General features: G+C 41.5%; 1 protein-coding gene across 4 annotated transcripts; it reads right to left on the reverse strand.

The window, feature by feature from the left end:
- Positions 1-1,793: 1,793 nt before the first annotated feature.
- On the reverse strand, positions 1,794-26,437 carry LOC134659766 (heat shock 70 kDa protein cognate 5). Of its 4 annotated transcripts, XM_063515465.1 has the most exons (15): positions 26,204-26,437; positions 25,941-25,993; positions 23,479-23,566; positions 19,662-19,899; positions 18,185-18,346; positions 16,888-16,978; positions 15,454-15,616; positions 14,112-14,267; positions 12,951-13,097; positions 9,973-10,213; positions 8,721-8,930; positions 6,041-6,228; positions 5,072-5,212; positions 3,121-3,210; positions 1,794-1,911 (listed from the first exon to the last, which is right to left on the reverse strand). In XM_063515465.1, the coding sequence occupies exons 1-14, from the start codon at positions 26,303-26,305 to the stop codon at positions 3,127-3,129; spliced, it is 2,064 nt and encodes a 687-aa protein (XP_063371535.1). In that variant the 5' UTR covers positions 26,306-26,437; the 3' UTR covers positions 1,794-1,911; positions 3,121-3,126. The 4 variants fall into 4 exon arrangements, with proteins under 4 accessions (XP_063371535.1, XP_063371538.1, XP_063371536.1 ...); XM_063515468.1 differs by lacking the exons at positions 19,662-19,899; positions 23,479-23,566; positions 25,941-25,993; positions 26,204-26,437 and adding an exon at positions 19,470-19,609; XM_063515466.1 differs by lacking the exons at positions 19,662-19,899; positions 23,479-23,566; positions 25,941-25,993; positions 26,204-26,437 and adding an exon at positions 19,248-19,391.
- Between the last annotated feature and the right edge of the window lie 211 nt (positions 26,438-26,648).

Below are 26,648 nucleotides of genomic sequence, written 5' to 3' on the forward strand. Positions count from 1 at the left end.
AGCCCGCCTTTTATTTAATTTTGGTCAAGAACAACTCTCAATGTCAAGAATGACTTAGTGCGGTAGTCTGATACGGCTTTTAAGCCCCCTCCAGACTATGTGCGTGAACGCGCCGCCATAGATTAGTATATGTTATTTTATTACCGCGCCGCAATTCGGTGTATGTTCCCATATATGGCATTGATTTATACGATACTAACAAATTATACATAAACGCTAAAATGGGGTAAAGCTTTGGTTTCCTCCGAAAAGATCGGTTTTCCTAGGATAGCGGTGCCGGCATATAGCGGCCGTCTCTATACTAAATATGGATGTCGTAGTATTTGTATGGAGACGGCCGCTATATGACGGCACCGCTTTCGGAGGAAACCAAAGCGGTGCCGTCATATAGCGGCCGTCTCCATACAAATACTACGACATCCATATTTAGCCGTATTATTTAGTATGCAGACAGCCGCTATATGACGGCACCGCTATCCTAGGAAAACTGATCTTGAGAAACATTGAGACAAGAGAAACGCTTGCAGGGAATCCTCAGTTTCACTTGCCACAAGCAAAAACTATATTTGTCTGTACAGATTTTTCATACATTTTCTGTGACGCCGCCGCAAACCGCGAGTGCCGTATTGACGGTGGGGTGGCGATTGCCGGGTAAGTAGTTAAATGAAATAAAACAAATCTCTATTTTAATATATTTAACTATTCTAAATCAACGCACATACATACTATTTAGCGGCAACACCGCTCTCTCTGTCCATACAAACAATTTAAAATATTATTGTGGTATAACATATCTAAATTTTGAGCATACCTTTTCAATACATATATTTCCTTTTAAAGCTATGTAACTAATTGGGTGAAATATATGTAAAGAACCACATGCTTTTTTTGTGAATGTAGAAAAAACAAAACAATAATACAGTTTTTCGACACATCTCTCGGCTTCCGTAATAATTAAAAAAAAAACGAATAAATGCCAAAAAGTTACGCTCTGCAACTCAAATGAATGAGGTGATATACATTTTGATAAGTATTTATTCATCTTTTTACATAGAAATCACTGTTTTTGTTGTGGCTTTTCTGGATTTAATAAAACCACCATAAACATCAAATGTAACACCGTCTGTGTTGCTTAAAAAAACTTCAACTTTAAGCTTTAGTTTCCTCCGAAAGCGGTGCCGTCATATAGCGGCCGTCTCCATACAAATACTACGACATCCATATTTAGCCGTATTATTTAGTATGGAGACGGCCGCTATATGACGGCACCGCTATCCTAGGAAAACCTATCTTTACCGGTTTTGATATATGCGCCACGTCTGTCGTGCGCAAATCGGTGTTAACATAGTCAGTCTATATTAGATTTTCACGTCATCAAATCATACAAGAATATCACATCAGTCATCAGAAATTCTGAACGAAAACCCCCTCCCGACGAGACATATGTAGAAAAACCGTTAACAAAATCGTCCATACACACCAATTAAAAAATATATTACATTCGTAACACTAGGCAATACCAGTCCTCGCACTAAATAACAATTTCTCACTACAGTGAACCAAAATGCATGAAACCAAGCCGTAATAGATTACTTTAGATATGCCACTGTCAAAGAAAAAGTTTCCACATAACTAAAGTCATTAAATCTAAGATAAAATTGGTAGGACAATATGTATAACTTATCGTGCATTTTTGTTAAGAGTGACGTATCTGTTTTTTCAATAATCTATGATTATGGCTCGAAAATTATGCATTTTCGAATCTAAAATACTCTCCAAAGAAAAACTAGATGCTATTTGGATATATTTTATTATATAGAATACATTAGGAGGCGGAATACCAATATGCTCCATAAGTCTTCAACGAAAGGGCCCGAAGGCCGCATTTAGACTTATACTGGTGACACAAGTCTGCAAGCAAAAATGTATTATAAATACTTGAAACAAAAACGTTATTATATAATCTACCTACGTAACCTACTTAGTCTAAAACCAAGCAAGGATTTTACTATGCATAGTTTTTAGTTGAGTACTAAGTAGATGACATACATACACATATATACCTAAATAAATACATAGGAATAGTATGGTTTCAAATTCAGTTTTTATAAGGAGAGTATTAAATATTTTCAACTACATTTCGAGTGAAATTAACATTTTAATTATAAACCTAACACAATTGGTTTCTAAAACGGGCGAACAAAAAATTCAGTTGCTATAATTTCTTATAGTTAATGAATAAAATGTGACTGACTCGAGTAAAAGGTTCAAATTTCTCAATTGTTAATAAGGTTGATTTCGTAATACATATTTATTATGCAAGTACCTTAATAACACCAAAAAAGTGGAAACTTTTGTCTGAGAATGCCACAAATAACTATAATGAGCTTATATGTAATATTTATAAAACACTTCTGCCATCTTCAATCAAACTTTAAATTAAAGAAAAGTAGCCACAGCCAATGGGGTTGGCAACTGTCAAAGGTTTGCATAAATCGCGCCATCATAGCTTGCCCCTTTCTCTAGTTTTGTTCTATGAGATTTGGGTTAAAGGGCTGGCATTCAGGCCATAATATAAAAAAAAACAAGAATTTGACACAATTCTAGGGATTGACAGGACAAGCTGTGCGAGCGCCATATGTAAAATACTTCGACAGGCCAATCCCATTGGCCGATAATATCCGCATTTGGTAGACGACAGGTTAGCCCCCATTCCCACGGGCGCTTTTAAAACGCGCGTTTGAATAACACAAATGAATACATGTGTTTTTATTCACACGACAGCGGTGGCGCTTTTTATCAAACGTTGTTGGATTTTCGACTTTAAGCCTTGGTCGTTAAATCGAATTTAGAGTGCGGACAGATTCAAGCGCTTTTTTAACGCGCGTTGAAAAAGCTCTCGTGCGAATGGGGGCTTAAGAGTGGTGTACGCCTATGCGCCTATGTGTGGTGAGTGGTGAGCTCGCGCTCTTCATAATGTGGTGTCAGGCTATAACCCCAAAAATCGGGCATCTTTCTCTGTCACTCTTAATACGCATTTAATGGAGTAAAAGAGAAAGATCCCCGCAGTTTTCGCGGTAGGCCCGTGTTTCTGTGTTCAGTGGCAGAGTGTCAACTAACATCTCTTTAGTTCTTCTTCTCTTCTTGTTTCTCTTCTTGCTGTTGCTGGCTCTCTCCCGCGGGCCGTTGGCCCTCTCGCTCTGCCGCCATCTGAAACAACATTGTGTTGTTTTACATTATTCGCATCAAAATAACGTCGTTGCGTCAATGGATTAATACCTTGACTGTATTAATTGTACCATAGAGAAATATAGTAAGAATAGAGTGCTCACTATATATCAGTTATGGTACCAAAAAACATCACAGACATCTAGCATCGAGTAGCGGAATTATCAGTACCGCTACTTGATACTAGATGTCTAGTGAGTCGCGACTCGCGAAAATTGTATTGGACAACAATTTACAACTAATATTAAAGCAAAAGGTTTTGAAAATAGAGTTCCGGCTAATCCGATATTATTATTAGCTGAAAATTGTTGAGCATTAAGATCGGGTTTCCTAGGATAGCGGTGCCATCATATAGCGGCCGTCTCCATACTAAATAATACGGCTAAATATGGATGTCGTAGTATTTGTATGGAGACGGCCGCTATATGACAGCACCGCTTTCGGAGGAAACCAAAGCTTTAGAGTTTTGGGTCGGTGCAACATCTATTGGTTGTCAAGTAGCAGTACTGATAATTCCGCTACGTGATGTCGACTATGAAACTAATAGTCTTTTTGGCACCAAAACTGATGTATGGAATGAGCACTTTATGTATTTTTTTCTCTACGATTGTAGTTGAAGTGTAGGAAGCAGGAATCGTCCAGTAAACTATGTCAGTGAGACTGGCTGATAAATTGCCTCCGTCATTATAGCACAGCTGCTTGACCGCCGCACGCTCGAGGCGGTGCGATGGCTCAAATGTGTGCACAACTAGGCGTGGTTCACTCGGCGATTTCGTCGCGTCGCTACAAGTACATGCGGCCCACACCAATTTTGGTGTCTAGCCATAGTAGTTGCCGCGCACCGCTACGGAACGGACGCCTGCTCACGCTAGCCAACGTAATTTTACTAAGGTATAATTATAATTGCTAGGTGGTAAAATCTTATCTCAAAATATTATTTACGGTCGGTTGCACCAAACTGAGCGTATCGTTAAAGAGTTCGCTAAATTTGTATGTATGGAAAGTTTCATAGTAAAGCGACGGGGCGCGCCGGCTGACGTTGATCAATCTGTCAAATGTGGTTGGTGCAACTGGCCCTTAAGCTTTGGATTCCTCCGAAAACGGTGCCGTCATATGACGGCCGTCATATAGCGGCAGCAAAAGACGGCCGTCTTTACGGTGACATGTGGAAAGTACCACGGCGTCATAACACACCGTCAGCCACCAAGGTCAAAGCGGCAAATTTGAAAAATGTAGGCGCGAAGATATATAGTCCCATAGAAAATTTGAGTTTCGCGCCTTTTTCTACTGACAAGATTTGCTTGACCATCTATAATTTACTTGGAGGATGAAATATCATCAGAAGAGGAAAATAATCGTAGTACGGAATCATTTATTCAAATCTCGTGTCATTTATTCAAAATGGCGTTACCGCTATCTAATAAAACGTTCACAAAACTATCGACAAGGTCATGGCGGCCGTCATATAGCGGCCGTCTCCATACTAAATTATACGGCTAAATATGGATGTCGTAGTATTTGTATGGAGACGGCCGCTATATGACGGCACCGCTTTCGGAGGAAACCAAAGCTTTACGTTGACAATCAACGCCGTCTAGGAAACCGCGCCATCTTGTTTACATAGACAACGTTCTAGTGACGTCATTCACCGCTATATTACGGCCGTAATATGACGGCACCGTTTTCGGAGGAATCCAAAGCTTTAGTCGCCTTGATTTGCCGCTCGCCACGCCGCTTGCATCCAATGCAGTCCAGTCGGAGGGTGTGTAAAGTAAACGGGGCGCGTGCAGGGCTCCGCTGCGATTCCTTGAACGTCATGTGAGAAGGAATAGTATTGAAGTACCTTCTTGTAGGCCTGCTCGAAGAGCTTGAGGCTGGCCTGCTGCAGGGTGCTGGTGGCGGTGCGGATGGCCTCAGGGTCGGCGCTGTCCTTGTTGGCTAGCAGCTCGCGCAGTTTGGTGATCTCTTCACGGAGCTTGTCGCACTGGAATTATACACAAATTATAAGCATAGAGAAATATATAGAGTGCTCACTCCATACATCAGTTTTGCTACCAAAAAGACTATTATTTTCAGTGTCGACATCTAGCATCGAGTAGCGGAATTATCAGTACTGCTACTTGACAATAGATGTAGCACCGCGATATGGAGATGAGGCTTTCGGCATGACATGCGAACATTTTGAGTCACAATTATTATGGAAACTGATCGTCAACAAAGCACAACGTTTGCCAAGATATATTTTTTGTTGAACAGTATTAATGAATGTAGTTAGAGTCAAACAAATCAGACCCATGATAAAAATGAAATGTTGTTTAATCAACAAATGCTCAAAAAAGGGTCTTCGTATTTAACAACTTTACAAGAACAAATTCTAAATATTAAATATACCTAGTTTTTGGTTATTTTTTTCTTTTTATGGTGCAACATATATTCGAATACCGAATATTCGGCAAAGTGGCCGAAGACCGAATAGTTGCCGAATATTCGCGGCATCTCTAGTGTCAAGCGTGCACACTACTATTATTTATTCTGTGACACTCTCGACACAGAATAAATAATAGTACTAGGTACAGAAAACTCACTCTCTAACAAAACGCGTCTGTTACGATCAGCACAGATATGGCCGCTAGGTGGCGACAGCGCCACGCGCGGCTTATGGCTAACCACCAAAATTGGGACGGAGACGGAACGGATGTACTTTTAGCTACCTGTAGCAAAGCGACGAAATCGCGGAGTGAGCCACGCCTGCTCTCGATTAATCTACCATTTAACTGAGGCGGTTAGTAAGAAGTCATTATGATCAGCTCACCTCGTCTTGAGGCAGCTGGCTCTTGTACTCGTCCATCTTGGTCTCCGTGTCGTGGAGTACTCCCTCGGCCTGGTTGGCGACCTCGACGCGCTCGCGCCGGGTCTTGTCGGCCGCGGCGAACTGCTCGGCCGCCTTCACCATGTTCTCGATCTCGTCCTTCGATAGACCGCCCGATGACTGGATCACGACTGTCGGATAAATATTAGAGATGCACCGGATATCCGGTTACTATCCGGTATCCGGCCGTTATTTTAGTATCCGGCCGGACACCGGATAGTGACCTACTATCCGGCCGGATACCGGATAGTAAAATTATCACATTTTGAGGTAAAAAATGGTATCTAAAAACAGTCACGGTAATAATTGAATAAGTTTATTCTTTTAAAAGTGATAAAACTCGTTACGATCCTAGAAATGTGTCCGCGCGAACGTTCACTACGAAACAGGTCGAACCCTGCACGACACGCACCTGCAAAACTCAAAATGTAGGCATAGTTCCGCCGGCCGAATATCCGGCGGCCGGATACCGGATATTCGACCAGTGTCCAGGCCGGATATCCGGTATCCGGTATCCGGCCAAACAACTATCCGTTGCATCTCTAATAAATATTTGTTAAAAATATGTTTTACACAAAACTTGACAAAAATAAGTGGGGAGTTCCTAAAGCATCGGAGTTAGTGTAAGGCCTGAGTAAACGCTCGGAGCGGAGCGTTCCGCAGGGCGTGCAGCGTGGCGTCAGGGTCACACGTGATGTGAGCAGCGTGCACTAAGGCCGCTCCTATACGTTTGCATTTGTTTAACATGCACGCCGCACGCCCCGCCCCGTTGCACGCCCAACTCGAGCGTCTACTCAGGCTTTACACTTATGCTATCATTGGAGCATCGGAATCTGTCTGTCTGTTACATCTTCACGCTTAAATCATTGAACTAATTCAGATGAAATTAGATATGGAGATAGGATGAGGCCTGGGGAAGGACATAGGGTACATATAGTTTTTATCAATCCTTGTCATCATACAGACAAAGTCGCGGGCAGAAGATAGTACTGATAAATAATGAAAGTCTTTAAAGTGCTTGTATTGGGGAGAATAATCCGGAAGAACACAAGGTCAACCGGTGAATATATCCCAAGTTGCTCTAGCACCAGTCTTGGACAACCTAGACGGCCAGATAGGGCCGCCATTGGTTTGCTTGGTGCAAATGTTAATTTACAATTATTGGTACAATCCGTAACACTCCTAACTGTACATTGGTGGAGCTTATTACAAAAGACAAGTCCACCGATGTACGGTTAACAGTGTGGGCTATGGTACATGATTTCACAACTTCATTTGGCCATCTAGAATCTAGGAAAGCTTTTTCAGCTCTCCTCTGAGGAGAATTTTTATTTAATAATCTCATGCTTATCCTTGTCTTGGTCTCCGGTTGACGCGACGTCTGCTATAAAAACGAACTGGGATGAACAGTTTTGAATGATTCACGGTTAGTTTCACTAGACTTATATACAAAAGGTAATCACGGTTCATATCCCGGTCGATATAAGTCTAGCGAACTGAAATGGTGTCTGGTTGACGCTATATTAGGTCTAGCGTTAGCGTTTGGACGCTGTGCGACGTGCATGCATTCGGAGTTCTAATTGTTTACGAGAATTGGGGTTAAATTTCGAGAAAAAAACTACACGCGACAGCAGTGCCCTATGCGTAGTATAGCGGTTGCTGACGCTATGACTATAGACCGGTGTTTTGATATGGACCGGAGCGTTTAGGACAAGGCTGTCCTGTTTAACAGATAAGTAATACAATACAATCTGCAAACTAAACAGACTACCAGGGTCGCAGAACTTCTCATTCACACGCGAGGTCGTAGATAGAGCGAGAGATAGTCACATGACCTTAGTCCTCAGTTTGCCCAGAGCAATATAAGTAAAGAAAGAGTGGTAATTCCATACATCAGTTTTCTTACCAAACCGCGAGTTATTTCGTAGTCGACATCTAGCGTCAAGTAGCGGACATTATCAGTTCTGCTAGTTGACAATAGATGTCGCGGCAAAGTAAAACTTTAATGCTCAACAACTAATATTATAACCGGATGCACCGGAAGCATAGAGAAAATAATACATAGATTGCTCACTCCATACATCAGTTTTAGTACCAAAAAGACTATTAGCAAATAGCATCGAGTAGCGGAACTATCAGTACTGCTAGTTGACAATAGATGTAGCACCGACCGGAAAGTCTTATGCTGTTGAGATAAGGCTTGCCGGTTGGTGCTACATCTATTGTCAAGTAGCAGTACTGATAGTTCCGCTACTCGATGCTAGATGTAGACACTGAAATTAATAGTCTAACTGATGTATGTAACTGTTATTAGTTGTAAATTGTTTTAGTACTACATTTTTCGTCAGTAGCGACACTTGTGACATCTGGTGTCAAGTAGCAGTACTGATAGTTCCGCTACTTGACCTTAGATGTCGACAATGAAATAACTAACGTTTTTGTAAGAAAACCGATGTATGGAGTTACAACTCTTTCTTTACTTATATTTCTGTAGATTCGTAGCAAGTGGAAATCCGTGGTCTCTGCCTACCCCTCCGGGAAATAGGCGTGATTATATGTATGTATGTATGTTCTGTATGGTTTGGCTTGCAGCTACTAAGTATAGTCCGCACTGTGCACTCACTCTGTTGCTCCTTGCCGGTGCCCTTGTCCCTGGCGGACACGTGCACGATGCCGTTGGCGTCGATGTCGAAGGTGACCTCGACCTGCGGCACGCCGCGCGGCGCCGGCGGGATGCCCACCAGCGAGAACTGCCCGAGCAGCTTGTTGTCCGCCGCCATCTCGCGCTCGCCCTGGTGGACCTTGATCTCGACTTGGGTTTGCCCGTCGGCCGCTGTAACAACGGATACATTGTATTACAATTTAAATTAATAATACACAAGACATTCTTCAACAGTGGCATCATCGGCAAAAACACCACCCTATAGGCATAGAGAATAGTGTATAGAGTTACTGTCATGGTAAATTATGTAGCCACAGTACATTTACTGCCATCTTTCGAAAGTCGATTAAAACTGTTATAGCCGGTTTAGACTCTCGCGCGAGCCACGAGACGAGCCGCGAGCCGCGCCACGAGACGCGAGTGTAAGCGGGGGGCTCGCGGCTCGTCTCGGGGCTCGCAAGCTCGTCGAGCTAATATAATTTAAACACTAACGGCACGGCATAAAGTTTATAACCGAATGACAAGCCGAACGCTAGTGTAAACGGTGGACTCGCGTCTCGTGGCGCGGCTCGCGGCTCGTCTCGTGGCTCGCCCGAGAGTCTAAAGCGGCTATTAGAACGCCATTTGACTTTGATCCTTATTCTCACCATACCTTCGGCTTAATGTCGAGTAAATGGCGATAATTTTAATATTTGCAAATTAACACATATCTTTGAAAGAATAAGGATCAAAGTCGAATGGCGTTCTAACAGTTTTAATCTTTTATCGAAAGACATCAGTAAATTTACTGTGGCTACGTAATTTATTTTGACAATCCGCCTCTATTTCAAATTCTCTTTGATAATAGGTATCTAGAAACTCACCGGTAGAGAACACTTGACTCTTCTTAGTAGGTATAGTGGTATTTCTGGTGATAAGCTTGGTGAACACTCCTCCCAGCGTCTCAATTCCCAGTGACAGAGGGATAACATAAAGCAGTAGAATGTCAGTGTCTAGAACACCACCTTAGACGATGATGAGATGGGTATCTAGAAACTCACCGGTAGAGAACACCTGACTCTTCTTAGTAGGTATAGTGGTATTTCTGGTGATAAGCTTGGTGAACACTCCTCCCAGCGTCTCAATTCCCAGTGACAGCAAGGTAACATAAAGCAGTAGAATATCAGTGGCTAGAACACCACCCTAGACCCTAGATGGGTATCTAGAAACTCACCGGTAGAGAAAACTTGACTCTTCTTAGTAGGTATAGTGGTATTCCTGGTGATAAGCTTGGTGAACACTCCTCCCAGCGTCTCAATTCCCAGCGACAGAGGTGTAACATCCAACAACAGGATGTCGGTGACGTCACCGGCGAGGACTCCGCCCTGCACGGCCGCGCCCACGGCGACCGCCTCGTCGGGGTTCACGGCCTTGGACGGCGCGCGACCGAAGATCTCTTGGACTGTTGATTGGACCTGGCAATTACAAAATCACCTGTTCAAACTGTAATTAAAAAAAACATCCATGGCCATAGAGAAATATAGTAAGACAAGAGTGCTCACTCCATACATCAGTTCAGACTATTAATTTCAGTGTCTACATCTATTGTCAAGTAGCAGTACTGATAGTTCCGCTACTCGATGCTAGATGCTAATAGTCTTTTTGGTACTAAAACTGATGTATGGAGTGAGCATTCTATGTATTTTTTTCTCTATGTCCATGGCACAGGGCGGACACGCCATACATCAAAAATCATTTGCGTTTATGTGTGCACGGCACGTCTGTACACGCGTCATTGTGTATGTGTGCCTGTGTGGGTAAGTCGCTTTACTTAGAGTACGCCAGAAGTCCGTCAGATTCATGTCGCGGGGCGAGGTAATGCGTGTTGGGGCGGGGCGGTGCGTGACCGTTCGGTATGATAATACTATTACTTATTCTGTGTCCATGTTTCACACCAAACAAAATGAGCTTACACCATCCTTACAGGCACTAAATATAAAAATGTGGGCCATGTGACTTATAAAATTAGGTAAGAGTTTACTTTGTATTGGGGAGAATAATCCGGAAGAACATGGGCGCAACCGGTGAATATATCCCAAGTTGCTCTAGCACCAGTCCGAGTGACAGCCTAGACAACCAAATGGAGCTGCCATCGGCTTTGTGCATTTGGTGCTTATCAATACAACTCAATCCATCAAAATTACTAGTATAAAAAAAAGCAAACAGCTAATAGATCTTATGCTGAGGGAGGTAAAAGTGGCCGAGCATTGAAAGATATTGAAAAAAATGTACGAAAATGACGTAAGTAATAAATAAATAACACATTCTTACACAAATTGACTAACCCCCACGGTAAGCTCAAGAAGGCTCGTGTTATACGTACTCGGACAACGATATATGATATTTTATTTATTTATTTTATTTAAGCCTTTTATTTTTCCTTAAATAGTTTGCATAATAAAAGTTTTCTATTATTATTGTTGTTTATTTTACTATATTAAGGACCCCTGTCGGGTATAGGCCTCCTCCAAATCTTTCCACCTTTCTCGGTCTTTAGCCTTGATTAGCCAATTTTCTCCAGCTGTGGCTATGATATCCCTGGACCATCTTGTTATGGGTTTTCCCGCCTTCCTTTTGCCATGGGGTCCAGGCCACTTTGTGACTTTGTTGGTCCATCTGTCATCTGTCAATCTTCCTATGTGGCCGGCCCATCTCCACTTCTGTTTCAGCGCAAACTCGAGTGCATCTATGATGTTTGTTTGGGATCGGATGTACTTGCTGTTAACCTTGTCCTTTAGTTTTATGCTGAGAATGCTCCTTTCCATTGCTCTCTGGCATGTTCTTATCTTTAATTTGTTCTTGTTTGTGTGCACCCAAGTTTGAGAACCGTATGTAAGGCATGGTAAGATGCATGTGTCCATTATTGTTTTCTTGTGTTTGAGACTGTAGTTTCCTTTTAGAAGCTCTTTAAAGCTCCAATACTTCCACACAAGAAATCAAAGAAGAATTCGAGAAACAAACTCAAACCCTAACTGAAACCTTTAATAAAAGCATGGGGACAGTACTAGACGAAAAGCTGAACCCGTTCATGGAAGAGAACAACAAACTTAAAAACGAAGTAGCATTACTAAAGGGGAAAATTCACAACCTAGAAAAACACGCAAGGAAAAATAATATTATTCTGCATGGAGTAGAAGAGCAGGAAGGAAACCACCATAACCTTATGCAAATTGTCCTAAAAACGCTCAATGCCATGACCAAGGCTGCAAAATTAGACGAGTTTGACATTTGGGAGATCAGCGAGACCTACAGGCTGGGGAGAAAAGACGGCAAGAAAAAAAGACCAATACTAATAAAAGTCACCCTGGCTTGGCGGAAATTCGCGATTCTACAAAACAACAAACATTTCCCCGAAAACATATACGCGACAGAAGACTTCCCGAAAGAGGTCCTGCAGGCTAGAAAAGACTTAAAGGCAGCGCAGCAGGAGGAGACGAGGAAAGGAAACGTGGCCACTATTCGCTACGACAAACTTATAATCAAGGAAAAATTACCAGCGAAAAAACATACCAAAAGAAATCGTTCACCTACAAAAACACCTGAAAACAAACAAATAAATGAAGACAGAGCCAACCAAACGGCCCGTAACAAAATAAATAAAACAAACAATCTTGAATTTAGTCGTTCCAGAACAAATTCAGTATCTGAAACTCAAATTCCAAAAAACTTATAATACCCTCCAAGAACCGGAAGACCCCAACTAAGCATACAACTAAAACTAAAACATATACACCAAAAAATGATCCCAACCCGGCTGATCCCCGTGGGATGTCAGATCAAAACCCTCCAAAGGTACACCACGATATATGATATACAAATACTTAAATACAAAAAAAACACCCATAAATAATACATAGGAATAAAATTAAATATCTGTGCCCATCACACAAATAAATACAATTACCGGGATTCGAACCCAGGATCATCGGCTTCATAAGCAGGGTCACTACCAACTAGGCCAGAGTGGTCGTCAAATAATTAGTAGTTTACCTGAGTTGCCAAATTTATCAATACCAATTAATTCAATTTCTATCTGGGTTAATTTCATCTAGAAAATAGATCTAGATTATCACGGTTTATATCCCGGTCGATATAAGTCTAGTTCATTTAGAAGACTTATTTCGGTCACTTATTTAGCCTTAGTAGACTCACCTTGGGCATTCTGGTCATGCCTCCGACGAGTAGCACCTCTCCAATATCAGACCGCTGAACCTCGGCGTCCTGCAGCGCCTTCTGGCACGGCGCGATCGTTCGCTTGATCAAGTCTCCGACCAGGGATTCCAACTTTGAGCGGGTCATCTGAAAGAACAAGTTATGTTTGCACTTATGTATTGTTAATAAGGTTTTTTCTTTTAAACGTTTCTTTTCTTTTAAGGTTTTTTTAAATAAATATTATTCTTTATTCTATTTATTTATTTTTTACTTACAATTTTAGAAAACCTACTCCAGTCTTAGACTAAGTTTTTTTTTCTCTAATTTTATTTGCAACCGGCTGTTTTAGTCATAATCAGATGTTATGTCTTTTTTTAGGGTTTTGAGAGGTATTCCATTAAGTACTCTCTCTTGACTTTGACAGAATTTATCTTCTAGTGCCTCTGGTCTAGCTACTAAGTCATGCAAAATATTTTATCGGCAAGTTAGACGGCTGAATTAGATGGCGCGGAACACTAATAGTCGATACAATTACGATAAAAATTATAGCACCGTAGATACACATCTGCATAAGCTGTCAAATCCTGCGTTACTTTAGGTACACATGTTAGTATTTGTGACGTTTTCAACCGAAAACCACATTGTCGGTTGTCGATAAGGTTGATTTCAAATTGAAGCTATATGGAAATAGCGCCTTATTGACAACCGACAATAAGTAGTACCCTTTTGATTGAGAATGGCACATTTTTTGTCTAAACGTTTTATTTGTTACGAATATCTTTTGATCTACTCAAATATGAGTATTTGAGTGGATGGTTTCGTTCCGTATTTGTTATAGCACTGTTACATAACAATCAAACGTATGGTGACAGTTTGATAGCCTAAAACACAGTGCATTGTATGATGGGCTTAAGATCGGTTTTCCTAGGATAGCGGTGCCGTCATATAGCGGCCGTCTCCATACTAAATAATACGGCTAAATATGGATGTCGTAGTATTTGTATGGAGACGGCCGCTATATGACGGCACCGCTATCGGAGGAAACCAAAGCTTTATTCATTTAGATCACCTCGCCCACTTAGCAACTTCTGCTGCCGACTGTACTAGAGAACTAGTAAGAAAAAAGAATAACTACTGTAGGGATTGTTGCAAAAAGCTTACCTTGAGGTTCATGTGCTTGGGGCCAGACGCGTCCATTGTGAGGTACGGCAGGTTGATGTCGGTCTGCAGGGAGCCCGACAGCTCGATCTTGGCCTTCTCGGCCGCTTCCTTCAGCCGCTGCATGGCCATCGCGTCCTTGCGGACGTTGATGCCTTGCTGTAAACGTAGATTGAAAATGAAAGTTTAATAATTAATAAATTATATATGCAACTGTGAATTCAAGTAGTTGTAGGGTGTTCTCCTACTAGTCAAATCAGTTTCTTTTTTAGAACTGTCAAAACTATTTGCTAATATGGAATTTATATGAAACATTACACAATGACGTTCACGGTCAACTCGCCTGCTTTTTATAATTGGTACTTTCCTCTACTTAAAATAAATTATTTCACACCGTGCACGAAATAAAGCACCAGATAATTATTATAGAAAAATATAGATAGCAGTCATTTTTAAATACTATTTCTATTTAATAAATTGAATTGAAACATAAAAAGTAGGCGAGTTGACCGTGACGTCACTACACACGTTTTCATATAAATTCCATATTAGAAAATCGTTTTGACAGTTCTAAAAAATAAGCTGATTTGACTAGTAGGAAAGTAGCCAATTCTATCCGATTTATTAAATAGAACTTGTGTTTAAAAATAACTGCAATCTATTATAAACTGAAATGGATGTCATATATTAAAGAAAAAGTGACGAAGCCCTCCAGTGGTGAAGGCCGGATTCGAACCGGCGTCTTTGGGCGTTTCCGAGAAAATACGATGGAAAACAATTATTATTACGACTAGTTAAGCTTTGGATTCCTCCGAAAGCGGTGCCGTCATATAGCGGCCGCTATATAGCGGTGAATGACGTCACTAGAACGTTGTCTATGTAAACAAGATGGCGCGGTTTCCTAAACGGCGCTGATTGTCAACGTAACGTAAAAAAGCGGTGCCGTCATTTGGATGACGGCCGCCATGACGGCGTCGATAGTTTCGTGAACGTTTTATTAGATAGCGTGAAGCCATTTTGAATAAATGACACGAGATTTGAATAAATGATCTTCCGTACTACGATTATTTTCCTCTTCTGATGATATTTCATCCTCCAAGTAAATTATAGCTGGTCAAGCAAATCTTGTCAGTAGAAAAAGGCGCGAAATTCCAATTTTCTATGGGACGATATCCCTTCGCGCCTACATTTTTCAAATTTGCCGCTTTGACCTTGGTGGCTGACGGTGTGTTATGACGCCGTGGTACTTTCCACATGTCGTCACCGTAAAGACGGCCGTCTTTTGCGGCCGCTATATGACGGCACCGCTTTCGGAGGAAACCATAAAGCTTTAGCCAATGCTTACGTCGCGTTTGAACTCGTCGACAAGGAAGTTGACGATGACGTTGTCGAAGTCCTCTCCGCCGAGCAGCGTGTCCCCGTTGGTGGACTTCACCTCGAACACCCCCTTCTGGATCTCCAGCACGGAGATGTCGAACGTGCCGCCGCCCAAGTCGTATACGGCGATACTGGACGGAAATATACTCATTAATATTAAATGAAAAAAAGCGTTGGTGGGTGAATCAACTTTTTCTTGTCACTCGTTGCCATGGTTACGTTCTCCTGGGTCACTCTTTAAAACCTGATTTTTAGGCATTTAAATTCACCAAACACGCTTTTTTGTGAAACTAAAAAACCCGTTCCATTGAGGGTCGTCTACTAAGCGTGTCAGAAGAAGGTGGTGTACAATGTCTTCTAACAAACTATGCTACTATTGTCTCTTGGCATAGAAAAATATAATAAGACAATAGTGCTCACTCCATACATCCGTTAGACTATTAATTTCAGTGTCTACATCTAGCATCGAGTAGCGGAACTATCAGTACTGCATGCTACATATATTGTCAAGTAGCAGTACTGATAGTTCCGCTACTCGATGCTAGATGCTAATAGTCTTTTTGGTACTAAAACTGATGTATGGAGTGAGCAATCTATGTATTCTTTCTCTATGCTCTTGGCTGACCGGACAGAATAACAACAAGAAATAGTTGATCCACCCACTACCATAATATTGCATTGCTGTATCGCCAAATGTAACGTGCTTGTCAAGTATTGCCCATCCGTGCTTAAGCCCCGTCTCCATATCGCGCGGCAAACTATCGAACATTGGCTCGCGCGGCTGCCGCGCGCAATGGATACCCGGTTGGCTCGCGAGCCGGCGAGTTGGCTCGCGAGCCAACCCGGTATCATTTGCGCGCGGCTGCCGCGCGAGCCAATGTTCGATGGTTTGCCGCGCGATATGGAGACGGGGCTTTACTTGAATATATTTTGCATGCAATTAATGTTGATTCGACGGCAAAAAACCGCCATGTAGCATAGTTATACCTTCAAACTAGTTTTTTAAATACTAGATATGTATGTAGCATAGGGCATAATATCGAGCCGGATTTTTTTGTCTAGCGAAAAAACTAGAAATCTGTCTCGAGATTGAATGGTATCACGTAGGTATCCAAGGTGGATTGTTTAATAAGTTTCTATAGGCAGTTACTAGACGCTATGTCGCTATGCTAAAACAGTATTTAAAGATCATTCATAACTGTGTAACTAATGGCCATTGGCCTTTAAACGTAATCTTAGTAGTAGTACAGTCGCCATCAGATATATCGGAGCGGCCAAGGTGCTCACAAATATCTAAACACGCCTCTATTTTCAAGGCGTTAGTTAGACTGCGTGTTCAGATATTTGTGAGCACCTCGACAGCTCCGATATATTTGATGGCGACTGTACAAGATATAATTACATTTTGTCGTCAGTCTTGTCCATGCCGTAAGCCAGCGCCGCGGCGGTGGGCTCGTTGATCACTCGCAGCACGTTCAGGCCCGAGATCTGACCTGTAACAGACACACACCATTTCATCAGTGACACCATAGAGAAATATAGTATGACAAGAGTGCTCACTCCATACATCAGTTCAGACTATTAATTTCAGTGTCTACATCTAGCATCGAGTAGCGGAACTATCAGTACTGCTACATCTATTGTCAAGTAGCAGTACTGATAGTTCCGCTACACGATGCTGGATGTAGACACTGAAATTAATAGTCTGAACTGATGTATGGAGTGAGCACTCTATGTATTTTTTTCTCTATGCCTTTTGTAACGCTGTTAACAAACGTGTACTAGCAACGTACCAGCGTCCTTGGTGGCCTGTCGCTGCGAGTCGTTGAAGTAGGCGGGCACGGTGATGACGGCGTCCTTGACGCGTGTTAGTCATTAAACGCAGTAGTGTGAGAGAAATTGGCCTTTTGTAACGCTGCTATCAAACATTTACTAGCAACGTACCAGCGTCCTTGGTGGCCTGTCGCTGCGAGTCGTTGAAGTAGGCGGGCACGGTGATGACGGCGTCCTTGACGCGTGTTAGTCATTAAACGCAGTAGTGTGAGAGAAATTGGCCTTTTGTAACGCTGCTATCAAACATTTACTAGCAACGTACCAGCGTCCTTGGTGGCCTGTCGCTGCGAGTCGTTGAAGTAGGCGGGCACGGTGATGACGGCGTCCTTGACGCGTGTTAGTCATTAAACGCAGTAGTGTGAGAGAAATTGGCCTTTTGTAACGCTGCTATCAAACATTTACTAGCAACGTACCAGCGTCCTTGGTGGCCTGTCGCTGCGAGTCGTTGAAGTAGGCGGGCACGGTGATGACGGCGTCCTTGACGCGTGTTAGTCATTAAACGCAGTAGTGTGAGAGAAATTGGCCTTTTGTAACGCTGCTATCAAACATTTACTAGCAACGTACCAGCGTCCTTGGTGGCCTGTCGCTGCGAGTCGTTGAAGTAGGCGGGCACGGTGATGACGGCGTCCTTGACGCGTGTTAGTCATTAAACGCAGTAGTGTGAGAGATATTGGCCTTTTGTGACGCTGTTAACAAACGTGTACTAGCAACGTACCAGCGTCCTTGGTGGCCTGTCGCTGCGAGTCGTTGAAGTAGGCGGGCACGGTGATGACGGCATCCTTGACGCGTGTTAGTCATTAAACGCAGTAGTGTGAGAGAAATTGGCCTTTTGTAACGCTGCTATCAAACATTTACTAGCAACGTACCAGCGTCCTTGGTGGCCTGTCGCTGCGAGTCGTTGAAGTAGGCGGGCACGGTGATGACGGCGTTCTTGACGCTCGTGTTGAGGTACGCCTCCGCGGTCTCCTTCATCTTAACCAGCACGAACGCGCCGATCTGGCTCGGAGAGTACACCTTGCCGTCGGTTCCTGACAATATTAATATATTTCTTGAATATCTTTTAGATCTATACATAGAACATAGGTGTTTTTCAGGATTCAGTTTGTTTTTCGTGATATTCGAGAAATTTCTTTGCGTGACTAGCATATAACAAAAAAAACCGGCCAAGTTCGAGTCGAACTCCCGTTCCAAGGGTTCCGTACATTAAGTCCGACTCACGCTTGACTGCACATTTCTAATAGGTTTTCCTCTTCCTCGCGTTGTCCCGGCATTTTGCCACGGCTCGTGGGAGCCTGGGGTCCGCTTGGCAACTAATCCCAGTCATTGGCGTGGGCACTAGTTTTTACGAAAGCGACTGCCATCTGACCTTCCAACCCAGAGGGTAAACTAGGCCCGTATTGGGATTAGTCCGGTTTCCTCACGATGTTTTCCTTCACCGAAAAGCGACTGGTAAATATCAAATGATATTTCGTACATAAGTTCCGAAAAACTCATTGGTACGAGCCAGGGTTCGAACCCGCGACCTCCGGATTGCAAGTCGCACGCTCTTACCGCTAGGCCACCAGCGCTTCAACACTTCACTCAGCGCGTAAAGATCTATTGTGTATTTTTTTCAAAATTGTAGACTCAGTAGTTTCGGAGATATAGGGGCCCGGGGAATGGTCGGACAATCAGACAGACGCACGAGTGATCCTATAAGGGTTCCGTTTTTTTATTTTGAAATAAACCTAACAAATTAAACCTTACCTTGGACCCACGCATCTCCATTACAGGCCTTCACAACCTTGTAGGAAAGATTCTTCATATCCTTCTGAACCTCTGGGTCCTCAAACCGTCTTCCAATAAGCCGTTTGGTGGCGTAGAAGGTGTTGCCACTGTTGGTTACCTTCTAGCAGTTGACTAAAAGAAATAAAACAAAGTAAAACCCACCTTGGACCCACGCATCTCCATTAGAGGCCTTCACAACCTTGTAGGAAAGATTCTTCATATCCTTCTGAACCTCGGGGTCCTCAAACCGTCTTCCTATAAGCCGTTTAGTAGCGTAGGTGTTGCCGCTGTTGGTGACGGCCTGACATTTGGTAGCATATATGATTTTGCCACTGTTAATAACCACCTAGCACTAATAGCAACTAAAAATAAAGTTAAACCCACCTTGGACCCACGCATCTCCATTAGAGGCCTTCACAACCTTGTAGGAAAGATTCTTCATATCCTTCTGAACCTCTGGGTCCTCAAACCGTCTTCCAATAAGCCGTTTGGCAGCGTAGAAGGTGTTGCCGCTGTTAATAACCACCTAGCACTTATTAGTGCTGCTATTGCAGATCAACAAATAGTTAAACCCACCTTGGACCCACGCATCTCCATTAGAGGCCTTCACTACTTTATAGGAAAGATTCTTCATATCCTTCTGAACCTCTGGGTCCTCAAACCGTCTTCCAATAAGCCGTTTGGTGGCGTAGAAGGTGTTGCCGCTGTTGGTGACGGCCTGCCGCTTGGCGGGCATGCCGACCAGACGCTCCCCCTCTTTGGTGAAGGCTACGTGGGAGGGGGTGGTACGGGAGCCTTCGCTGTTTTCGACAACCTGTGGAGGAGGGTTGGAATAGGTTGTTTAAAGCCCTTGCTACACGGTCGCCGACAAGCCTTCTAACCGTCTGTCCTTGGTCAGTTTTGGTCAAATTTTGTTGGAAACAACTGTCTACACGGTCCGTCCAGACCAAGGCCACGCGGTCTGAGGGGCTTGTCGGCGACCGTGTAGCAAGGGCTTAATGTTGCAACTTGATTTTAAATAGAAGCCCCGATACTCTTATGAGGACTATTATCACTACATAGTATAAAACAAAGTCGCTTCCCGCTGTCTGTTCCTATGTATGCTTAGATCTTTAAAACTGCGCAACGGATTTTGATGCGGTTTCTTAATAGATAGATTGATTCAAGAGGAAGGTTTATGTATAATTTGTTATACCGTGTGAAGCCGGGGCGGGTCGCTAGTTACTTTATAGGTAAGCTTGCTAGAGGCCCGAGATTTATGAAATTATGATATTTGAATAATTTGTTATACGCCTAAAAGCCGCCACTCTGCGCCACAGTCATGAACACAACCAAGTTCTGAATATGATTTTAATTGTGCAAGAAATATTTTTCGTTTTAATTATAAACCTAATCATTGAAACTGTACTCCTTTTAATGATTATTGTATTTTCCTGAAATAAATATATTTTGAATTTGAATTTGAAATACCTATGATGATAAAAATGTAATACAATAACAACAGTTAATCTCCGTAACATTCAGTTTAATTTATCAAATTGTTAAACAGTCTAATTATACGGTTTAATCATTGTTACATAGTAAACTAATTTTACGGTTTACACCCTAAAATGCGTGAGTTAAACCGTTAAGTTACTGTTACACCATGCTTCAAACAGGTTGGTTGAGAGTTGAGAAATTTCCGATATTTCATAATTTTGGATTTTTTTCGACAGCACATCAGCAGTCACATCCAAGTCCAAAGTTTTTTTTACAACTTTACAGATAACATAGCATAGTAACCTAAATCCATCAGTCACGCATGGTGTTTTATCGGCCGATGCTAACATTGCTAACACATTATCTCTATGTTACGCTTACGTATATCTTAATATAGCGAATTAAATTATCTGATAGATACGATTTATAAAGCACTAGCGACCCGCCCCGGCTTCGCACGGGTTAAGAAATTACACATAAACCTTCCTCTTGAATCACTCTATCTATTAAAAAAAAGCGGCCAAGTGCGAGTCGGACTCGCCCATGAAGGGTTCCGTATTTAGGGGATTTATGACGTACTAGCTGTTGCCCGCGACTTCGTACCCGTGGATTAATATATTTTCCCCATACAAACTTTGGACCCCCATCATTTCACCCCTTTAGGGGATGAATTTTGAAAAATCCTTTCTTAGTGGACCCCTAGACCTTATAAGGAACCTACTTGCCAAATTTGGACTTTCTAGTCCCAGCGGTTTGGCCTGTGCGTTGATTTAAGTCAGTCAGTCAGGTCTTTCACGTTTATATATATATATATAGATAAAAAAAAACTACTTACTAAAGTCAATTTTTTTATTCGGTAGACTGAAATGACAGTTCATAGTATGAACATAAAATGTCATTTCATGCTATGAAATGTCATTTTAGTCTACCGAATAAAAAAATAGATCTCGTTCAAACCAATTTTCGGTGGAAGTTTGGATGGTAATGTACATCATATATTTTTTTTAGTTATATCATTCTCTTATTTTAGAAGTTACAGGGGGGGGACACATTTTACCACTTTGGAAGTGTCTCTCGCGCAAACTATTCAGTTTAGAAATAAATGATATTAGAAACCTCAATATCATTTTTGAAGACCTATCCATAGATACCCCACACGTATGGATTTGATGAAAAAAAAAACTTTTTGGAGTTTCAGTTCTAAGTATGGGGACATACTTAGAACTGAAACTCCAAAAAAAAATGTTTTTTTTTTGACCACCAAAATTTATTGTTTTTTTTTCTATTTTTGTATGAAAATCTTAATGCGGTTCACAGAATAAGTACATCTACTTACAAGTTTCAACAGTATAGTTCTTATAGTTCGGAAAAAAGTGGCTGTGACATACGGACGGACAGACAGACAGACAGAATCCATAAGGGTTCCGTTTTTTGCCATTTGGCTACGGAACCCTAAAAACGGCATCAAAATCCATTGCGTAGTTTTAAAGATCTAAGCATACATAGGGACAGACAGCAGGAGAAGCGACTTTGTTTTATACTATGTAGTGAGAATAGTAAATATTTGTGAAAATAATAAATTGTTATTGCAAGTTGGTTTAAATCCGTTGATTAAAAGTCTAGAATCTTTGTCCGAAAAGTGGTAAACGGCTGATGAAAGATTTCCTAAAATCAGGAAATAAAAAAACCTTGACTTCAACCCTCGTTTGCGCCACATGAAGTAAAACTCCAAAAAATAACTAAACACGTGCATGCATAAAAAGAAACGTAAAAAATACCTATTTGCATAACAAAAATAATATTAAAAAACTTTACTTAAAACTTTAATTTTATATGTATGTTACAAAGCTCTTATGAGCCATGTTGCTTGATTTAAATAAATACAATTACAAAAACAACTGAATAAATATTTTTATAAGTAACAAACAAATGTAACCAATTAAAAAAAAGAAAATTAAAAAATGTAGCACGGTATCTAGGAAAGCCAGCGACCACAGGGCCGCGGCTAGCTGGTTCCGCGCGTCACTCTCGCACCGCTGCAAGAGCGTACCGCGCACAGGGCTCGGACGCTGATCGTCGGTGCGAAATAAATGGAAAAAGACGCCGCCGGGGATCGAACTCGGGTCACTAGCGCACGGAAGTTTTACCGCCATGGTTTACAATGGGCCATGAGTAAGACTGTGGGAACGACGAAATTTGGCATGGTATTAAGATTGCGTGCAGGACAGTGGCGCCGCCTTAATTTAAAATTGTTTGACAGTTGAAATGTGTCTAAAGCAGGGATGTTGCGGATGCAGATTTTTTGACATCCGCGGATGCGGATATTTAAAGTCACATCCGCGGATGCGGATGTCAAGATTTGGTACTTAAAAACGTCAAATATTAGATTTTTATATAGCATTTTTTATTTGAAAAAAAAAAAAAAACAAACAACGTTTAGTATTTGAGCAAGAATATAGTAGAGCAGTAACTTGGCCGACTTTTCGGGATCTAGACGATTTCGTTATATATAATGACGAAATTACTTAGCACTTACGCCGCCGGCGCCGCCGCTAATACGTTCGTGTTACCAACTTGGTCGACATCCGCATCATGCGGATGCGGATGTTGAAAATAATGCGGATGTTCCGCGGATGCGGATGTGAATATGCGCAACATCCCTGGTCTAAAGGCCTGTGCACACCGGATGCGTGTGCGTAGACGTGCGCGTTGTAGTATACAGATCCTTATGAGAGACGGCAGACCGCTTGCGTGACGTGTGAGGCTCCAACATGTGCACGTCACGCACACGCAGCCGGCGTGCTCTGGCCTTAATTGTCTACTTGAAGCAGCGTTTTGGTTACGCGCATGTCAAGGGTTGGCGGTCTAGTATTATTAGTGTATGGCGTCGGCCTAAAACAAAAAGGGGCCTTACCTTGGGGGTCTTGCCTTCCATGACCGCCACACAGGAGTTGGTGGTACCCAGGTCAATGCCGATGACGGCGCCGCGGACGCCATCGGATCTGTAAATTAAATTGTTGTTTGTAGCAGGGATGTTGCGGATGCCGATTTTTTGACATCTGCGGATGCGGATTTTTAAAGGCTCACATCCGCGGATGCGGATGTCAAGATAGTACCATAAAAAACGTCAAATATTACATTATAGTAATTTTTATTTCAAAAAACCGGCCAAGTGCGAGTAGGACTCGCGTTCCAAGGGTTCCGTACATTAAGTCCCATTTACGCTTGACTGCTCATTTCTAATAGGTTTTTTTGGCTAATGACTAAATTACCTAGCAGTCTAGCACATGCCGATGCTAAGACGTTCCTGTACCAACCTGTTCCACATCCGCATCCGCATTAAACTCCGCATTGATTTTATGCGGATGTTGAAAATAATGCGGAAGTTCCGCGGTTGCGGATGCGGATATTCGCAACATCCCTGGTTTGTAGACAATAGACATACATTACTTCTAAAGACGAGACGCTTTCCCACATAGATTTTCCTACATTGATTGAGCTGTCTGTTGCTATGTCTGCTCTCTGCATTATTATATTGCTGTCCCGCCAATGATGCCGCCGGTTGTCAATGTCACTGTGCGAGCGTGACCGCAATATAGGTAACTACTTTGTCACATGGATACTAAGCTAACTTCTATCCTAATTAAATATTTACAAACGAATAACATTAAACTCTAAATAACGTCTTATCTTTTCTAATTTAATTCATATCAATTTATACTCGTTATATTTAGTTTGTAATTGACAGGTTTTAGTTATACCATAGAGAAAAAAATACATAGATTGCTCACTCCATACATCAGTTTTAGTACCAAAAAGACTATTAGCATTATGGGGTGCATTATGTTAATGATGTTTCTTTTTTAATTATATGATGAGGTAGAAAATCAAAGTACAAAAACTTTTCACTGTCACAAACTATAATTGGTATTTTTAGTATTAAAAAAAGACTACGCGCTCTCGACGTATTTTTTAATTGAAAAATGCTTTTTTAAAATCAGCAAAGAACTATTAAGTGTTTTTCAATAAAAAGACACATCAAGATTGTTTACCTTTTATTCTAATGCTAAAAAAACGAACTATAAAGGCAACCTATTTATAAAGATCCATTTTAAACAGCCTCATTGTATAATTGCTAATATGACTATAATATCCTTTCAAATTTAGCTGTGTATTTGGACTGGAAAAATCTATAGCTATAGATATAAAAGATACAAGAAAATTGTCTGTAGCTGTTGTTAATTTTTCAAGAGTATTGTCAAAATTTTTAAAGAATGAGATAGCTTATAACAAAGTAGGTTATTTCAAGTGGTCTTGACTGAAAGTTTCATACATATGGATTAATATGAGCTAACATGCAATCTCTTGAGTTAAACAGAATATTTGGTTTTTGATAAAACAAAGTATACTAGTAGTTACAAAACTAAGGCACTATAACCTAAGGCCCAGCCATACAAATGAAAAATCCAAGATTTGCCGCTGAAATTTGATGCTATAGTGTACAAAAAAGAGTTTATCTTGCGTTGTTGGAAAATTGAGCAAAACAAAGCAACAGTGTCTCCGTTCCAATTGAATAGGATTTAAATTTCATCGAACTGAGGAAGTACTATAGGTAGAATCTTGGGCCTTTGGAGGATAAGGGCAAGTTGAAAAGGACAATGTGGTCTTGTTGTCTGATAGCGTAGCCACAATCCAAGAAAATGTGCCTTCAACACCAGACGTTAGTATTGCACTGCCGCAAAGGCTGCACGCAATGATGCGGCGGCCGGAAAGGGTGCTATTACATGTTTGCCATTTGCTGAGATTGTTGGTGGAAGTTATTATTGTTTAGTAACCTACAAAGTATCATACAGGAAAATACTCGCCGGGCAAACTCGGCTCCATTCGGCTCAGCATTGCTTCAAGCAGTTATTAGGGTTGACACAACTGGACGTCCCTTTGCGTGCACGACCACAGATAATTACATGAATTTTGATAACCCTAAATAGTTGAAAGGGATAGTGCCATAAGTTAGAAGGGGATATCATGATTCGACCCTGAATTGCTGTCAAACTTCGGTTTTGTAGGAAGTGTCCTATCTGTATGGTAGTACTATTACTTATTCTGTGGTGATAATGGGAAGAGACCATACATATCTATTACTTTCTAGGAATAGTTACAATTCTTTGAAGCAAGTATCTACCATCCTGACTTAAAAACCTGGCAATAGTTTAAGTACCTACTTTCTTATGTTCATTTCACAAAAACATGACGCAATTCTCGAAATCAATCGGAATAGGTGACTTATGTTCGGTTTATGGCTAGTATACAAAGGTCGACCCAAAATGTTAGGTTATGATGAAACTATTACGATTCAGATAAGGTTTAAGGACTTACTTGTTTCTGTACTGTACATGTCGCTGATAAATAGGCACTGTAGGGGCTGCGGTCTGAAATAACGGAAAATAAGGGGGAATATTAAGTGAAATCGTAGTTTAAACGCACTCCATGTGCCCCCCGCGGACCGGTGAGAATACTATGGAAATTAACAAGGAGGGATAGAGAACTTAAGACCAACATTTTAGGGAATATTAAATTGACATTTAAAGAGTTATGACAAGCGACTTTCTTTCGTTTTAGAAATAAAAATGGTCACTTACACTTTTCAGGATTGTGCTGAAATTTCTCTGTGTATAGAAGTCCGTACCAATGCCAGAACACTCCAAAGCCTTTCGGCCGACCACCCGCGTAGCGCACAACATTTTTAGTAATTTATTAGCAACTATTCAATTTATTTCTGGTTTTAATTCACTTCAGACAGAACATGTGGGTGACGCAACTTCATGAAAGAACCTTTTTAATTTTTTCTGGCATCGAGTATTCTTGCCACACGTAAAATGGCGCGTGCTGTAGAATATTCTCGTTTAAAAATCTAATTAGGCTAGTTCTCTTTGATCATAGATTTGAATTTAAATGCTTAGTATTGGTCAAAATAGCTCACATTGAAAATAGAAGACCAATGGCAGGACAAAACCAGTTTTCAACGAGAAGTGTAATAGACAACGTACTGATTATTACATAATGGCGAAAATATTAAATTTAATG

Source organism: Cydia amplana, chromosome 25 (assembly GCF_948474715.1).
Source record: "Cydia amplana chromosome 25, ilCydAmpl1.1, whole genome shotgun sequence".
In the NCBI taxonomy this organism is placed as follows: Eukaryota; Metazoa; Arthropoda; class Insecta; order Lepidoptera; family Tortricidae; genus Cydia; species Cydia amplana.

Excerpts from the sequence above, each read along its gene's own strand:
- LOC134659766 (XM_063515465.1), bottom strand. The coding sequence starts at position 26,305 with ATGTTGTGCGCTACGCGGGTGGTCGGCCGAAAGGCTTTGGAGTGTTCT. Across the intron at positions 19,900-23,478 it reads TGGAAGGCAAGACCCCCAAG|GTTGTCGAAAACAGCGAAGG; the intron begins GTAAGGCCCCTT and ends CCTCCTCCACAG. Across the intron at positions 8,931-9,972 it reads GAGTCAAGTTTTCTCTACCG|CGGCCGACGGGCAAACCCAA; the intron begins GTGAGTTTCTAG and ends CCGTTGTTACAG.